Genomic DNA, 17,748 nt, shown 5'->3' with positions numbered 1-17,748 from the left:
CCAGGCCTCGGATCTAAAATAGAACAAAACCAGCACTATTTCACTGCACAGGGTGTCAGGTGGGTCAAGGCACAGGAAGCCTATGCAATGAGTTTGTTCTCCCCATGGGTGGTTGAGTACTGCTTCTTGGGGGATTCTTGGGCATTGGGATGTTCTGGGCATGATCAACAGGGGTGGGTGACTGGGATGAAAGGCAGCAGACAGAGACACTACACAGACCAGGGGCTTCCACTCTGATCAAACAATGCTGCCTGGCACAAAGCAAGTGCTGGCTGATTGCTCTCTCCAAAGCCCTGGAGCTCATGGGCCAGTGGTGGCTTCAGTGACAGACCCCCTAGAGCAGAAGCTGCCATTCCCAACAGGAGCTTCATACATGTAAAACCATTGTGGCTGATGCCTTGCCAAGTACCCATATAGGCAGAACTGGGGAGGGACAGGCTCCCTCTGGGTTTGCTAACACTAAACCAGTGGTTCTCAACTTTTTTAGACTCAAGGCACCTCTTGTTAGACTCCAAACACCCCTCAGAAAATGCCAGGTCTTCGTTTTCACTTATATTTTGACTATGGAAAAATAATACAGCCATTTTTCTGTTGTAAAGAACTCACCACAACAGTGCAGAATGTTTTTAACGCTACTGATTCCTATTTGCAATCTCTGGGTTTGTTCCGTGAATCAGGTATGCATGCTTAATAGTGCTAACATTGCATTGTACCCCGCAGCACCTCTGAAAGGATCTGATGGCACCCCAGGGTTGAGAGTCACCACAATAGACACAGTAGTGACGGTAACACCCTGAGAGCATGAACTGAGACCAAGTGCTACAATTTTCCTATAAAAGTAGCATCTCACCATACAGACTCCTGAGCCCATGATACATCGTCCATCCCATGTTCCTGTCCCTGCGTGGCACTGCATCATGCCCAGACTTTCCTTGTGCAGCTGTGCCTCTGCCTTTTAAAGGGCTGATTTTGCTCTACTTTAGTCCCCCCATGGGACTGAGACATCTTCAACTTCCAAACAGGAGAACACTAAGAAGGCAATCAACCATGCCCTGCCACCCCCTGTTTGCAGCACACTGGCTCCACCAAGCTAGAGCCCTACCCTCACCAAAGGATGGAAGTAGGTAGGAAGGCATCAATCCCCTTCCCTACAGGGTCTTCTTTGGCACTTGTCCCTGCCATTGCAGGGATTGTAAAGGGATGCCAGGATGTAGGGAGCCCTTACCATAGCTGATGCCATCAGAAGAGGACAAGAGCAGCAAGAAGCTGGAGGTGCAGTGTTCAGAGGACTCGATGTCCACATCCCCGAAGGCCAGCAGGAGAGAGGTCCCGTCAGCTGCCTGGATCCTCCACTCGCAGGCTGTGTGGTTGGGATAGGTGCCAGGGTAGTTCTTGGAGGTCAGCGTCCCGCTGTGTGGCGTCAGCACCGTATGGCCACATCCATCCCCTGGAATACAACAGGGCTGGGCTTAGTTCAGACACCAGTAGTATGCTGGCCTTTCAGCCAGGACGTAACTCAACTAGACATGCCCAGCAGGTCTGAGTGCTAACAGATATGTTAAAACAGAGGGAGCAGTGATAGTGAAGGAGTTTTCATGGTACTGACTTCATGGTGGCATCCCTATATCTGTTACTGACTCACCGAGCAGCCTGGGGCATGTCTGTGACCAACCCACCTCTGACACTGAGGACACTTCTGATTTCTCAAGCATGGCATCTGCAACTTCAACTGAAGGCAGAGGAAGCTGGGACTTGACTCTGGCTCCCTGTAGCGCAGGCTGAGCTGCTAAAACCCAAGCTTCCAAAAATAGGGGGAAGCTTATTTTTCTGTGCCTTGGTTTCCCCATTTTTAATGGGGGAGAATAACTGGGCTCCTGTAAGCATTGATTAATAGCTTCTACAGAGTGATCAAAGGCATCCTTGATGGCAAATGCTACAGAAAGAGACCATCTGTATTATGCTGATGAAAAGTGTACATTATTGCATCAGAATTACTATTAACCTTGAAGGAATACATGCTGAGGTGTGACAGAGCTTTGTCCATGTCAAATGAGCTCAGCTAGTTTCCAGGGTTTTACAAACAGCTTGAAAAAATGAAGTCTGGAAAGGGGGCATGCAAACAAGAAGAGATGCAAATCTGGCAACTTCTGTCTTACTGTTTCTATCTGAGCACCTCTCCCACAGAGAGGCCAGTACAGAAGTGCTGTGTCCTTTCCTAGAGCTGATTTGTTATTTCATTTCTCCCTAGCTGTGTGCATGACTTCATCTTCTTTTTTTCTAATAGTTTTTCATTGTGTGGCAGTGTTGAATCACAGGCCAGATCCAAAAGGTGTCCGACTCTGATCTAGGTGTCCAAATGCCTAATGAGTTCAATGAAATTAGATTCCTAAATCTTTTTAGGGGTCTGGTCCAGTGTTTCCTTTTAATTGCCCTTTTAATCTATAATTTGCATCAGAAGAGCACATAGAGTCATAAACCAAAAGAAAGCCCCATTGTGCCCGGTGCTATATAGGCACATATTGTGCAAGGTGCTTGCTTCAGAGAGTTTACAACCTAAACAGACAAATGGTAGTGGGAAACAGGTATGGGAAAGTAAAAGGTGTTGTCCAAGGTCACATGACAGTGGCAGAGGCAGGAAGAAAATCCAAGTCTTTCATCCCAAAGGACTATCTGCAGGTGGTGTTGTGCCTGCCTGACCTCAGACCTCTGGCCTAAGATGCAGGGTCTGATTCTCTTTTCTCTTACGCTGGTTTTGTACTAGGGAGTTACTCCTGATTTACACCAGCGGAAGTGAGAACACAATGAGACCCTTGGGCTTTTATGGGAGTGCAGTCAAGATCTCAGGATTTTCCTTACTGGCATAACTCAGTGCTCAGCACAATGGGCCTCAGTTTTGGTTGGGGACTTTCTAAGTGCTACTTGAATGCCAGTAATAAGTAGTGAAAATAAACCATGTGGCCATGTGACATGGTTAAGTGGGTACAACACAAGCCTAGGAGTCAGAGCACCTGGGGTCCATTCCTGACTCTGCCACTGACTTGCTGTGTGACCTTGGGCCTGTCACAACTCCTCTTTCCCTTCCTGCCTTTGGTCTCCCTTGTCTATTTAGCTTGTAAACTCTTCAGGATAGTGTCTGCCTCTCACTGTGCAGCACCCACCACAAAGGGCCTTTTATCTTGGTCAGAGCCTCTGGGTACTGCTCTGATGTAATGATTAAGCTGATCTGAGCTGTTTGAGAAGCTCTGGACTGACAGTTATTTGTTTTCACCACAAGCCTGAAAAAGCTTAAACCAAACCACATCTCCTGCCAGTTTGCCTTCTGGTAGCATCAACTTGCGGTTAACCAGAACCAAGGATTCAGCCCCCTGTGCCTTCAGAAATCACAGCTCCCTCTATCCACTGCTAACAAAGGGCTTTTCTGTTCTCAGTACAGGTATAATACCCATGACAACAAAGCCAGATCCTACTGTACTTTGCAAATACAGCTGGCCTAGTGAAAGGCAACTGGTTGGCTTCCAGTCAGGTTCACTTTCCTGGCTGTAGCTAGCAGCTGTGTTTCATTACCTATCATGGTAGAGACATGCTTCCTCCATTTAGAGTGAAAAGCTTGACTGAATTTCGATAATATTTTTACATAGTATTGCTCTTCATATCAGCTTTTCAGACCTGACTCAAAGTCAAGTTCAATCACTGGGAATCTCCCTTTGGACTCTAATGGGCTTCAGCTAAGCCACCTTGTCCCTTTAAAAAAGGAGCAGTAAATTTGGGACTTAAACTAAACTGGCAGGTCCCTTAAAAATGAAATGTCAGGAAGGATGGGGAAGGTCACCCCGGTTCTGCCCCACCTGGGCTCTATTAATTGACCAGTGCTTCTAGGTCAAGGTAGATCCTGGCCAGTGCTGTGGCCGAGCATGATCTGTCTCACCTGTCCTTCAGGAGGGTGTGAACTGCCCATGCCCACCAGGTGACCAGCATGGGTGGCACCAGCGCAAACTGGAGGATTTGCTGTTTGTTTCAATGACTCCAAGACCATGAGCCAGGGTTCTGTCCCCGCTGATACACCTGCTCTTCCACCCCATAAAGCCCCCTTTTTCACCAGCCGCCCCCTCAGCAGCACGTGGTCCGTAGTTGCTATAGCACGCGCTCGCTGGGCGAAAGCCTTTAACAGAAGAGGCACTGTGAGGCCAAATATCAATTAGGCTCCTTCTCTTGCTTTTCAGCCTTTGTGCAGCTTGCATTTCAAATGAATGAGGCTGTCTCCCAAACCGTCCCCCCCCCATCCCTGGCCCAGCTCTCCTGCAGTCGGACAAAAAAGGAACATTGAAGGCCTCCATTTTTCCTGCTGCTTTTGCTTCTCTCTCTGGGAGATGAAACCATAGCACTGAAAGCTTCAGAGAAACCAGCCAGCAAGAGCTGACAGCCGGAGGCAAAATTGTTTCCCTCCACTGCTCTCCAAATGCACAGGCACACACTCACCTCGCTTCTGCCAAGCCAGGAAGCTACCGTGGCCCTGCTGCCCTTCTAACACTGACCTACTGAGGAGGAAGCTGTGGGGAGGAAGGGGAGGTGAGAGGTTTGTGTCAAGCCCGGCTACTGCCTGCAAGCGCATCCAAAAGTAGCTGCCAGGGGTTTGATTCCAGTCTCACAGTGTAAATCAGGAAAAAATAATAATCCCTAGCTCTTATCTAGTGCTTTCCATCAGTAGGGCTTAGCATCCTCCCAGCTTTACAGAGGGAGAAAGGGAGGTTCAGGGAGGTGAACAGACCTGCCCGAGGTCACCCAGCGAGCCAGTGGTAAAATAAAGCCCAAGATTCCCGAGTCCCACTCTGATGCTGTATCCACTAGGCCATACCCCCTCCCCATGGGTGTCATGCTGGTATAATCCAAGCACTTAAAGGATCAGACTGGGAAGCCACTGAAATTGGTTCTTCTTCGCACCGTTGAGAAGGGCAGTGCAAGCTGCCAGACACAAGCTGCCCCAGGCCCTCAGCACGGTGTCCAGCAGCACCAGGTCTGGAGTCACATTCAGTCTCAGTGCCTGGTTCAAACCAAGTTTCTTCCTCACTCCTCCAACAACAGGTCCTGCGCTGCTTCCACTGAAACCACTGAGGTTTTGCCACTGACTGGCAGAGGAGCAGGTCCCCACTTAGTATCTGCCACGGACCACTGAATGGCAGCAATGTTCAGTGTGCTTAGTGAGACCACATCTGTCTCGGATCCCTGCTGGGGCCTGGAAGCCTCTGGGTAGGTCAGCTGCATCTATGTACAAAATCTGTAAATCCCAGACTAGCTCCAAGCCTGTGGACAGGCCCCATGGGGCCCTGCAACACATGCAGAATCACCAGCACAGCCCAGATAACAGATGACCTACCGTCTTCCACTGAGGCTGGCCGCTGACTTCAACGGGACCAAGCTGAGGCCCTAAACAAAGGCCCAGATGCTACAGAGTGCCCCCACCCCTTCTAACCTGACGCCAGCCACCAGCTCTTAGATGAGACCCAGTATTTCCAAACCGCATCGGGGCGGCACTGACCTGCATTGTACAGAAGAAGGAAAAGGAGCAAAGGTGAGTGTTTTTCCTTGAGAAAGAAAGAGTTTGCTAAGTTTTATGGTTAAACTGGTGCTGGTATGAACAGCAAGAGGGGGGAAATTCCAGACGTACGCACAGAATGGGACAACCCCAAGACAAGCCCTTCCCCTGTCCTCCAACTTCCCCAGGATTGTCCCCTGGGATTGATAGATCTTCAGCCTCCATGATTTACTTTGCCCCTCTCTCCAAGGGGGCTGCCACGGATGGCTGCTTATGGCAGTGGTTCTCAAACTTTTTTGTACTTGGACCCATTTGTAAACATCAATGGCCAAGTCCTGACCCAGTGCCCCTCAGTTTCGACCTGTTGCCCACCACCCTCGGGCCCCAGTCCCCCAGTGTCAGCCTGCAGCCAACAAAGAAAAAGCCACAGCTTCCCACATTTTTCTCCTTTATAGGAGAATCCATTTTTAAAGTTTGTTTGTGACCCTTTCATATATTTAGCAACCCACAACCCATGGGTTGAGAAACACTGGTTTATGGGGTGTGCATTCCTGTCCACTAGAAGCTGTGCTTAAGCCGCCAGTTCTGCTCACAGAAGCCAGTCCTGGTTGCCAGACAGGAGTGAGTTTTGGTGCCATCCAATCTAGTGGGAGACTCCTCACCAGTGATCACAAGGATCTTACTAGTGATCACAAGGAGCTCATCAGTGATCACAAAACAGCCACTATGAAATGTGCTCTGTCCTAGGAGTGCAGGTGCTGCAGAGAGATGGGTGTTGCAAGACTGGGAAAAAACGGGGCAGTATCCAGGCCAGGAGACTCTGACACGAGCTGGGCTGTGCTGGCAACATTCACCCCGTGTCCCCAAGGGGCTACACCCTGAGCCGGTGTTAGCCAACATCACTCCTTGAAGCTCCACTGATGGATACCCCAGAAGGATCTGGCCAGGACCAGCCTGGTGATAATCTAAACAATGCTCAGCTCGTTTCATTTTTGGGAGAAGCAAAGGGCTCTGGAGGAACTGCACTAGGGCAATGCTTGGGACATGAAAGGGGAGCTTTCCCAAGCTGTGACTCACACTCCCCAGCTGCCTTTGCACAGCTTGGCACTGGGGCCAATCCCCTCCCTGCCCTGAACTCCATGTCAGACATTTACAACTGTGCAAAGAACTAGTAATGACCTCTGATTCAGTAGGATTTCTACCCCCGTGGAATGAGTGCCAATGACTACCCCACGCTAAGAGGTGCTGGGAAGTCAGGCGCTTCCTATCCACCCCTTGGGGAACACTTATCTCTCTCTACAGCCCTGGGTTTGCTGTCCTGGAGAGGGAGGGTTCTTCATGCTCTGAGAGAGCTTCAGAGATAAGGATGTGGACAAAAGTGAGAAGGCCTATGACATACCCACCAGCCAGCCAGGCTTGCATGAGGAACCAGGATGGCCAGGATGGCTTAACAGAAATCAGAGATTTAGGGAAGGGAGACATGGGGCAAGATTACTCCACAATAACCAGGGAAATGACTTTAGAATTATGATCTGGATCAAAAGCAGCACCCTGGATGGGACAGTTGTTGGCCCATTCCCAACCCCCTGACCTACAGTGCCATTCCCAACATTACTATTGGAATTAACCAAAAAAGAAAAAAAAAAAAATTCAGTGTAATTTCCTGCCTCCAGGGAGTGCCCTATGCATAGGAGTTGCTTTCCAGGCACGGCTGCTGCACAGATTGAAGATGCAGATGAATGGGATTAATAGCACAAGGTTAGCATTTAATCAGGACTCACGGGGTAGCAGAGAGTAATCGGCTTGGCCGGTGTATGTTTTCTGATTCTGTACGTGCCCGTGTGGCTCTGTTATCTTTTGATTTCTCTAGAATAAGAAGGCTTCCTGCTGCAGGAGTTGGAAAAAACACATGGAGGGGATTTAAAATCTAGTAAAGACAATGGTGGGGGGAGGGGCAGAGGGAATAGAAAGCAGTGGTGGCAAGATACACCCACCTTCAATGTGCATGCAGGGTCTGCCCAGGTTTATGCTACACCCCTGGGTGGGACAGACAAGAGTGGTGGTACATGGGGCTTTACTGCTATCTGAGTGAGACCTGGTCTGAACAAACCCACTTCAGCAGAAGATCAGAGACAGGCCAAAAAGAAGCAACTTCACAGCCTCGCTCTTTTAAAATCTACTCCCCTCTTACAGCGCTCCTCAAAGAAACCCTATATATACCACTGCTCTGATTTTCTCCGGTCAGCATCACAGAACGAGTCAGCGTTAGAGCTCAAGTCCCGGTTTCCATAGCCATGACTTAGCCAGGAGATCATGTCTTGCTGCCCATGTCCAGACAGCAGAGTAGGGATGGAGAAGTCATCTAAGTGGAGTTTCTCTTTGTACAGGCTTGAGGTGTGAGGGACCAGAGAGGAGATGGCTTCTCAGTAAGCTGGAAGAGGCATAATTCCTCTGCCCTGGAGATTCCACAACCGCAGGTCTGAGAAAGGCTGCAGGGCGAGCCAAGAAGAGATTGCCCTGGGAAATGGTGCCCTTGATAAAACATCCCAGCCCTCCCTAATGCACATGCCAAGCTCACATGCCAGAGATAAACTGAGCGCCACACATGCGGCCAGGGATTTAATTTCAGGCTTTCACTGCTTATGAAGATGCTATCGGGTGTCTGATAATTGAAAAGTGAAAAGTAATAAGGTATTTAACACTTGGTGCCTGGGAAGCTGTTATTATGAATTACCCCCCACACCCTCCCAGGGTCTGTTGTAACTGGAGCTGGGTGAACACCACTAAATGGTAATAAGAAACATTCCTTCTCCTGTTCCCCCACAAACAGCTGTTCAGTTCCCCCAGGCTCAGACCCTTTTGCCTTCAAAAGAAGCACTCGGAGGACTGGGGTGTTAGTTCTGGCTCTGCCACTGGCCTGCTGGGTGGCCCTGGGCAAGTCACTAATTTCATCACCACTTATGCTAAGGTCATAGCAGGGACTCTCTCTCACTAAGTGTCTACAGAACCTAACATGCTGAGGCTTATAGGTGCCCCTATAAGATAAATAATATTCCATTTCCTCAAAGGACTTTTACTCATACACATAATTGGGATGATGACTGTTCCACTCTGCTTCATGTCTGGCAGTGGGGATCCAGATACTAGCCAGATCCTACATTATTTATTCTCCAGTAACAGAGCAGAAACAATGCCCCACCTCTTTCCAGCCACAATTCCCATCTATCCTAAGTAAGTAGTTGGTAACCAGTCCTCAGGATGCAGTATCTTCTCCCAGACTGATTGCTGGAGGTTATCAATATTAATAAGAACCCAAACTTACTCATGGATAATTCAGGAACAGAAGAAAAGAGTTATGTCTGTGTCTTATTCTCCCTATCAATCCCTGCACCTAATGCACCTCTCCAGCACTGATGTAGCTCCACTGACTTTAGCAAAGTCACTCTGGGCTTATGATGGCTGATTCCAACTCTCTGTTCTCACCCTGTCTATATGGTAGAACATGTCTGCGGAAAACGGCCCCAGCCAGTGGCTCAACATCAGTCTTAGCTGAGACCAAACTGTACCTCAACTGTGGTCCCCACTTGCACTACAACTCTGGGGCAAGATTTTCAAACATGATTCAAACACTACCACTATGCCTGCAGGCATTGATGACAATACAGTGATTTCTTATGAATGCTTAGTGATACTCGGAATATCAGAGCCCTGGGGAAGATGCACAGTATGTCCCATCTGGTGCACAGCTGCCACTTTAGAATAACTCTCAGTGACCTAATGTCATTGCAAATGAAGCCTCCATCTGAGACGCCTACCCCACAGCTGCTTTGGAGGAGGGACACTGAGCAAAGCTCTGATGACAGGTTCCCAATTACAAGTTTATTTAGCTCCATCTGGGACAGCGGTGGGCTAAATATGGCCCCTGGGCTATACCCAGCCTGTCAAGTGATTCCATCCAGCATGCGACAGGTCCAAATGCCCCACCCGGCCAAGGTGCTTGGGGCACCCTGGGCCATGGTGCACGTGGCTGGTCCTGCCACCCCCAAGCATGGAGGTACTGCCTGGCACAGCTCACCCTATCCCCTCACATGGCTCTCAGGCACTCCTGGAGCTACAGTCCACAGAGCTGAGCAGCACCGCAGTGGGGTAGGGACAGCACGGCAGTCGGATCTGATTTCCTGGCAGCCTCACCATTGCTGCCTAGGAGCAGGTATGTGCCCTGCTACCGCCACCGTGGCAAGCCCCTAGCCCCGATTCCCATTGCCTGGGCATCCTGGGCCCATTTACCCTGCACCCACTGCCAGGGGCATCAGACAGAGGGGGGCAGGGTCTCCATGGACACCAGCCTGGGACCCCCATGGGCAGGGCACACTTGGCCAGAGGGATGGGATGGGGGCATAGGCAGACAGGGAGCAATGTCCAGGAGCAAGATGGGTGGGCAGGGCTGGGGCCAGGATTGCATGGTGGTGACAGTAGGGGCCAGGGCCTGGGGCAGAGCTGCAATCCACTCCCCGCTTATCTCTGCAACAGGTGCCAGTTTCCTGCCCTGTGGTTCCTTGTGCAACTGGCACCAGTCGCGGGGATGTGCGGGGAGCTGATCACAGCTCTGTATTCTCATTGCCCCAAGATCCCAGCACCAGCTGCCCACCCCACTCCCAGACACTGCACCCCACCTGCCTGCAGCCCCGTAGGGGTCCTGGGCCAGTCTCCATGGAAACCCTGCCTGTCCTCTCTCTCCAGCACTCCTTGCAGGGGTGCAGGGCGGAAGAGTCCAGGGTAGGATAGGATAAATTGGCATCTCCCTGTCCCGTGTCCCCCCCCCATGCCAGGCAATATAAACAGCTGTGACAGGGGGCTGGGGCCAGTTCAGCATCCTTTCCCACCCCCACTCCCTATGCCCTCGTGAGCTCACCAAAACTCCTTAAGCAGCCTTCTAACCCAATGCCAATAAAACATCACCTCATTTGTAGCCATTGATGGCAGAAAGTGAAAGCTTTAATTCAATGGCATCTCTGAAATGTGCTTGGAGGGGCTCAGCCAAGTTCTCTGGGATGGTTTGGGGGCACATCTGTGTCCAGCTTGGGAATCTGTTTGATGCTGGGGACTCTGTAATGCAGTGGCTCTCAACCTGTTTTAGGCTTGCAACTCCCCCGAACAGACTCAAGGCCTCCCCAGAAAATGCTAGCTCTGGGTTTCCAATGGTTTTTTGATAACAAACTTAATAGAAGAACTCTTCTGTTGCAAAGAACTCAGAAAGATCACAATAGGTCAGACTGTTTTTTAATGCTACGGATTCCTATTGGAAATCTCTGGGTTCGTCATGTGAATCATGCTTGCACATCTAGCAGTGCTCAATTTGCATGACACCCCATGGCACCCCTAAAATGATCTCAAAGCACCCTAAGCAGCTATAGCACCCTGGTTGAGAATCACTCTAAAGTCTAAAGTATCTGTCTGTGATTACAATTACCATACTAAATGTCGTACTTATCTGCCAGCTCTACTATCTTCTGTCTCTGAAAAGCAAAAGGATGTAAGGAGCCTTGCACCTGCTATAAATGTGGAGCATGCTTGGATAAAGAGATGCTGCTGTCTTGGACAGCACAGCAGCTTCAGAGGCATGAGACAAAGACTCTGCCTCCCAAAAGGGTGTTTAAGGACCCAAACCCAGCACTGCCATTTCAGGAAGCTGAAAAAATCCTGGGCCCAATGAGCGAGGCCAGGTGAGCAGCCAGCATGGGGGACCTTCCAGGCTGCGGTAGTCTCCATCACAAAACCCCAACAGTCCCAGCAGAGAGATCAAGGTCCCCTTTTACTTCTACAGGTCAGGGATGAGGGGAAATTGTGGGACAGCTTGGGGAATTCCAACCTTGACAGAGGAGTCAATGCTGGAGTCTGATAACTGGTGCTGATAACTGTGCTAATTACTTCCTGAAGTAAAAGTTTCATTAGGAACAACAACTGAACTACCAATATGTCTCTCCCCCCGCCCCGCGAACACAGGGATTTGCAATACAGAAACCTGCAAACCTCACTGGCCATTCATGCGTAATCACTTCCAGTGCCCCTCAGCTGCCCTGGTCCCTGAGCTACACGGTGCCTTGATCAGCTTGGGCGAGTCTGCCCAGGAACAGCCGAGCAAGTGCATCCATTAGCCTTCAACAAACTGAGGAAAGGAGTAGTTGCATTTTCAAGAACCAGACGTACTTTTTTCTCCTTGGAAAGGGCCTTTTCCCCCAGGATCCAAGCCCTTAGTTTCTGTCAAATCTCTGTCAGACCATCTTTCCCCCTCTCAACAAAAGACATCTCTTCATACCTCAAATGCCACATCTCCTCAAGTCCCTGCCCCTTGTCCCCACTTCCAACAAGTGGTTCACAAAGAGACGGTGAAAGCCATGAAAACTCCCATCTTTTTCAAGGAATCCTCACCCCCCAATTTTGGTATTTTGTCCTGATACTTCCTGGCAGAAATGTTTTAAAAAACCCTGTAAATGAACCTTTTGCTTTTCCAGCACAAGTCACTTGCATCATTCTAGACATATTCAGCAGGAAACAAAACACACAAAAAACTTTCACCACATTCAGCAGATTCCTGACAGGGTATTTCTACAGGATGCAGGAAAGACAAAAGATAACAGATGCTGCAGGAGAAATATCGGAGCTCAGAGCGGTAGACCTGAAAAGAGCACAAGCGCTGGCATGTTCCATGGCCAGGGCTAGAAGTACATCAGTGCTGTGGGGATATGAGTGTTGATAGGTTAATATCTAATTTATTTGGAGCCAGTGCTTCCTTCCTAGAAACCAGTTCCTGTCACAAAAATTTAACGCTGGAAAGAGCCTAAAGTTTTAAAGAGGAAAAAAAAAGGAAACTTAACGGAAAACCTACAAGACGAAATGTCCTGCTATTCTTAACTTGCTCCTATTTGTAATAATCCCAAGAATCTTTCACCGAAACATGGAACCACCAGGGATAGAAAGGACTTCAGTTGCTACTATTTAGTTGGTCTAATAAAAGATATCGCCTCTGACCCAAGAGCTTTTGTGTATACTTAACTCTAGACAGGTGAAATTAAATCGACTAGTCTTTCAGGAATTACAGGGTCTCATGCTGTAATCTACTTGACAGACCACATCAGGAAGAGACCAGAAAGCTCCTTCTAGTCCCAGCTCCGTCTCTAGCCCTCTGTGTGACTTGAGGCAAGTCATATCCCACGCTGTGCACTGGTTTCCTGCTCTGTGAATGGGTCTTTGGTATTGACCTGCCTACCTGAAGTGAATTTATGATCTCTTTATACTGTGCAATTGAAAGCATTTCTTGCCAGAACGAGCATAAGGGTGGAATCATTTGAAACTGCCTTGCTCTGTGTGAGTTCAGGCCCAAATTCAGTAGCTGGAAGCTGAATGTCACTGGAAGCATTTCTGGGCTGATTCAGCTCCCAAGCCAAGCCACAGTGGGTGCAAAAAGCTTCATGAACTGAAGCACAAGGGAGGAAAAAAAGTGGGGGTTGTAGGAATCATTGCAAAATGAAGCCTCGCAGATTTATGCAGCTGTTAAGCTGCATATATCCTCCTAAAGCTGAATTCAGAGTTAGGCCTCAGATTAGAAGACTACAGTCATGACTCCCATAGGAAAAGCTGCAAGAGCCATGTCTCACTTCCAGGAGGATGGTGGAGTTACAGTTAAAAGAGTCTTATTGAGAGGTATTCCTGGCCTCAGCCTTGAAGAGCAGTTGGTATGTGTGGAGGGTGTGCGGGGCAGGGGCCTTCAGCTGATCCTGATGAGGCTTCCTGCTAGGACGCTAAGGCTAAGACTTTGGGGCATGGGAGGGAAGATGATCATTGTTACAGGCTGTTGCAGACAGCAGGAAATCTTCTTGTCTTGCTCCTTGATTTGCTTCCTTTTCATGTGCGTTCCTTCCATCATGCCATTCATGTTGTCCCAGTTTCCCTAGAGGTGTTACACGTCTTGCGGTTATATTTAGGCTCACTCTGCCAGCACTGGTTTCAGTCAGTATAAGTACAAAGCATTCTGTCAGTCATCAGTGTTATGCACGGTAGCATCATTATCACAGTACAGAAAGGGCATGTGCTGTTAACTTTATTATTCAACCAAGTCGATTTCTCCCCCTCCTAAGGAAAGATGTTAAGCATTTCCCTTCTACATCACTCTTGGGTCTGCAGCCCATTGGAGTCTACTTTAGACCTTGAATCATGCCAATGGAAAACATTTAGGTCATTTATATTAGGTTTGGACCCGGTCTCGGTCGCTAATGAGCACAGCTACTTCCAAAACCTACCAGCAGTTGGTATACACTTGTATGACAGCTGCTAATTTAGCCAAGACACTTAGGACTGAACCACAGACCTTCAGAATGTGACCCTCGAAGCGGCAGTAGACAGACACTGAAGAACTCGGCCACCATGGGTGCTGATGTATCAGACCCGGATCCTCTGTGGATCAAGCATAGCAAGAGACCCGTGCTACCATCCCGATTAGTGGGCTACAGTGATCCACACCAGCCCAGAAGGAAAGGGCGCCTGGATTATCTGGACACCCGATACAGGTGGGATTTCCACAGGGGGAGTGTGCTGTAAAGCAGATCTCAGAGCACTTTGCAAACACTCAGTGTTAGGAACTGTGCTTTGACAACATGAGGCACAAAACTGAGAGGACCTGCATCCCAAGGATTTTACCATCTCAGAGATGAGCCCAGACAAGACAGGGCACAATGGGAGATGCACTCTTTCTCCCCTTCTGTATAATGTTCATGGGGAGTTGGGGTGTTGAGGGGGAGAGGCGACGGCAGAAAGGAGCTTTTAGGAAGAGGAGAGGGCAAGGCCTGACACTGTGAGATTTGGAAGCTGATCCCACACACGGGACAGAATGACAGCAGATTGATCAAGCATCCGCTATACAATTAAACTACAAAGCCTCCTCTCGCTGGTGTAAGTCAGGAGTAAGTGTATGGAAGTCAAAGCCATCCCACTGCTTTAAAATTGTGGTGAATGGGATCAGAAGCAGGGCCCTGATGAAGCGTGCTTAGAAAACAGAGGGAAGAATGCGCAAGATAAACTGCTCTGTGCTGTACACAGCTGGGAGACCAGGGAGTCACAGGATTCATTCCTGTGTCCTTATCTAGCTCGTCATTCATAAACACGCTACCGCCAAGAAGCTTCTGGCAAAAGCAGCATCCTAAACAATCAAGTTAGGCTTGAGGCTACTTCGTCTAATAAAAGGCACCATGTCTGAACCGAGAGCTGTGCACACAATACATAGGAAGTCACCCCTTTGTATCCTAGACCGGGCATCGCACAAAACTCCTGGCGGAGGCAGCAGGAGCGATTTTGAGAAACGGCTCCGTCAAGCCACCTCGCCCTCCGCGCTCATCTCTAATGACACGGTGACACACGCACAGGTCTCCCAAGCCGGTGCTGCCACCCACCCCAGGCATGTGTCTCGGCTCCCTGACTTCTCTCGGGCAAAGCACCCCGGGGTGGCCAAAAGGCCTCGCAGGAGCAATGGCACGGGAACCGCGAGGGCTGCCGGGGCCGGGGATGCTCTGCCCGGGGCTCCTCCGCACCCACCTGCGCCCCTGCCCGGGGCAGCTCCCCCGGGCACACCGACTTGGGAACGGGGCTGGGACTCACCTGCCTGCGCCCTCACCGGGGGCCCCAACAGCTGGAACAGCTGCAGCAGCAGCAGCAGCGGCGGCGGCGCCCGGCGCCGGGAGCGCATCGCAGCCGCCCCGGGAGGCTCCGGCTCCGGCCCCGGCTCCGGCCCCGCCGCTCTGCAGCCCCCGGGCGCCGCGGCCAGGCTGGGCGCCGCGCTGCCGTCCCCACCCCCGCCCCGCCTATCGGCGGGAGGCGCCGACCCTCCCCCGCCACTGGCCCCGGGAGCTGCCAGTCAGCGGGCGGGGAGGCTGCCCCGGCCGGGGCAGGTGCGGGCGAGGGGCGGCCCTGGAGGAGGACGCCGAGCTGCGGGGCTGCGGTTTAGGCTAGAAGCTTCCCACGCCGGCACCACCTCCGAGGGCACCCCATGGCACGGATGCCACCCAAGGGATGGAGGAGAGGGGCATCGGGAGCTACTGAGCATGGGAGAGAGGGGCAGGCGTTTGAATCAGAATCTTTCTTTGTTTCTTTTGGTAATGAACATTTTTCGTGTTCCAAGTCAAGTTAGCCAAATCCATCCCAAAACCATGACTCAGTAGCTGTACTACTGGCAAACATCCTCCATCCTCCCTGGGGCTTCAGGTGTTTGCAAATCCTTTGGCAGGCATCCTATGTGCAGGCCCAGGCCTGGAGGCTTGGGTGCCCCCAAGTTTTGCTTGACCTTAGCCAAAAGGCCCCAGGAACAAGCCAGGGAAGTGTCTCCCATTTCCATCAAGTGGGCTTAAAGCTAAAGTTAACTATACACCAATACCCCCATGCCAGCAGAGCGGTTTTCCCTGGGCGTGCTTACAGAAAACCTCCTTGGTGGTCATGGTGTTTTCCCTGCCAGGTAAGAACTTCCCTAGACCATCAGTGCTGGAGGCTGCGAGTGAGAGAGGAGCAGTGGGGAAAAGCCCTTGCAGACCCAGCTGGCCCTCCCTTTCAGCTGCTTCTGTCTGCCCCTGTGTGGCACAGGAGACTGGGCAAGGCAGACTGGATCTGACCCAGTCAGTGACAGCTGTTCTGTTCTGTTCTCTAGCCCAACCACCTTTGGGAAGGCACCAGGATCCAAGCCCAAATTTTGCAACCGAAGCCTATGCCCCCACTAGGAAAGTAATAGTGCCTTCCCATCCCAGCACACACCTGCATCAGATGTCTGCAGCCTGCAGAGAGCATTGGCAACACACAGATACAGTGCTTTAGTGAAAGAGGGATAAAAGACACACTGTGGAAATCTGAGGGGGCCAGGGCCTGGAGCATGTGATTGGGAACTGGGAAACTCTGGCCACTTCCACACAAGCAGCAGATTCTGTGGATGCATAAGCAAGGACTACATCTACTGTGCAGTGACAGGCATTACTGCACAGTACCATCACCACATTTTTGTTTTTCAGATGCTACTGCACAGTAGCAATGAGCTTGTTTCTACTGTACAGTATCATTGCCACACAGTTAGTGCCTGCCAATACTACTGCATGGTAGCTTGTTGCTACTGTCCAGTAGCATCTTGTGCAGATGCATCAGGTCCTAATCCTGATTCTAGCACTGCCTTCTTTTGTGTGGCACTGCTTTTGGATGACCCTGCTGTTGGGAACTCAGTGTGAGACATCTGAAACTCAAATTTTAAAGCTTCTGAGCATCCACAAGACTTTGAAAGTAAATGGGAGCAGTGAGGGCACCACATTGCTGAAAGGCAAGGTACCCAAAAAATGGAGCTACTCAAAATTTGTGGCCAAATAACTTGCCTGAAATGGCCCACAAGAGTCTGCAGCACAGCTAGATACACAGCCTGGCTTTGTGTGAGATGGGAGCGGGGAAGGGTTCAGTGGCACATGGCCCTAGCTCATTCTTGAAGGAGCATAGTGATGACTGCCCCTTGCAGATTGCCTGTGCAAAAGAAGAGATTCCCTACTGATTTGTGTCCCCTTCACATAAAGAGCTTGAGTCTGGGTTTATTTGCTTATTCCAGTAACACTTCAGCTGTCAAAGGACACCTAGGTACTCTTTCTAAAGCCACCTCTGATCAGTTATGGGTAAAGTTCACATCGCCCTCATATACCCAAGGCAGGTTCGCAGGGCCAGCACGGATACATGGATTGCACTAGTCAGGGTGGTGGCTCTCTGCCTGTGTATCTGCCTGCATTCTGTCCCCTGTGCTCCTCCAATGCATGGTGTAAGCGTGGCACCGATCCTCTGGACCAGCACCAATTTCTTCTACTGTTTCTCATGCTAAAATCTCTTTCTCTCTTCCATGATAGAAGCAGAGTCAAATTTAAACCAGAAGAAATGTCCAGAATCTGGCACTTGTTTAAAAAAGATCAAAAACTGGGTAGTCAAAATTTCACCCTCCCCTGCTCCCACCCCCTTGTATTCAGTATTTAGCGCTTTACATCTGTTGAAACAGCAGCTCCTGGGTTCACTATCAGCTGCAAAGTTCTCTACTTGGACAGATTTTTGTTTATTAATATATTTTGTGTTCCAGGTCAAATCAGCCAAAATCAGTTCCAAGTCATATCAACTGAGCAGAACTCAACTCTCTGCTTGGACAGAGGCTTGGCCTGGCACCAGGA

The 17,748-nt window shown here is 50.2% G+C and overlaps 1 protein-coding gene across 1 annotated transcript in view; it reads right to left on the bottom strand.

Moving 5' to 3' along the window:
• LOC149859472 (discoidin, CUB and LCCL domain-containing protein 1-like) overlaps positions 1-15,349 on the bottom strand; it is a 54,278-nt gene extending 38,929 nt beyond the window's left edge. Inside the window, exons 1-2 of the mRNA XM_090058182.1 lie at positions 15,179-15,349; positions 1,226-1,447 (exon numbers count right to left, since the gene is read on the bottom strand). Coding sequence (XP_089914308.1) covers positions 1,226-1,447; positions 15,179-15,266 — 310 coding nt within the window. The 5' untranslated portion in view covers positions 15,267-15,349. The remainder of the gene's footprint in view (positions 1-1,225; positions 1,448-15,178) is intronic.
• Between the last annotated feature and the right edge of the window lie 2,399 nt (positions 15,350-17,748).

This window comes from Crocodylus siamensis, chromosome 7, assembly GCF_052110815.1.
Source record: "Crocodylus siamensis isolate JL-2025a chromosome 7, ASM5211081v1, whole genome shotgun sequence".
Lineage (NCBI taxonomy): Eukaryota > Metazoa > Chordata > Crocodylia > Crocodylidae > Crocodylus > Crocodylus siamensis.
Note: the sequence above shows the minus strand (reverse complement) of the source record. Positions and strands in the feature narration are given on the sequence as shown.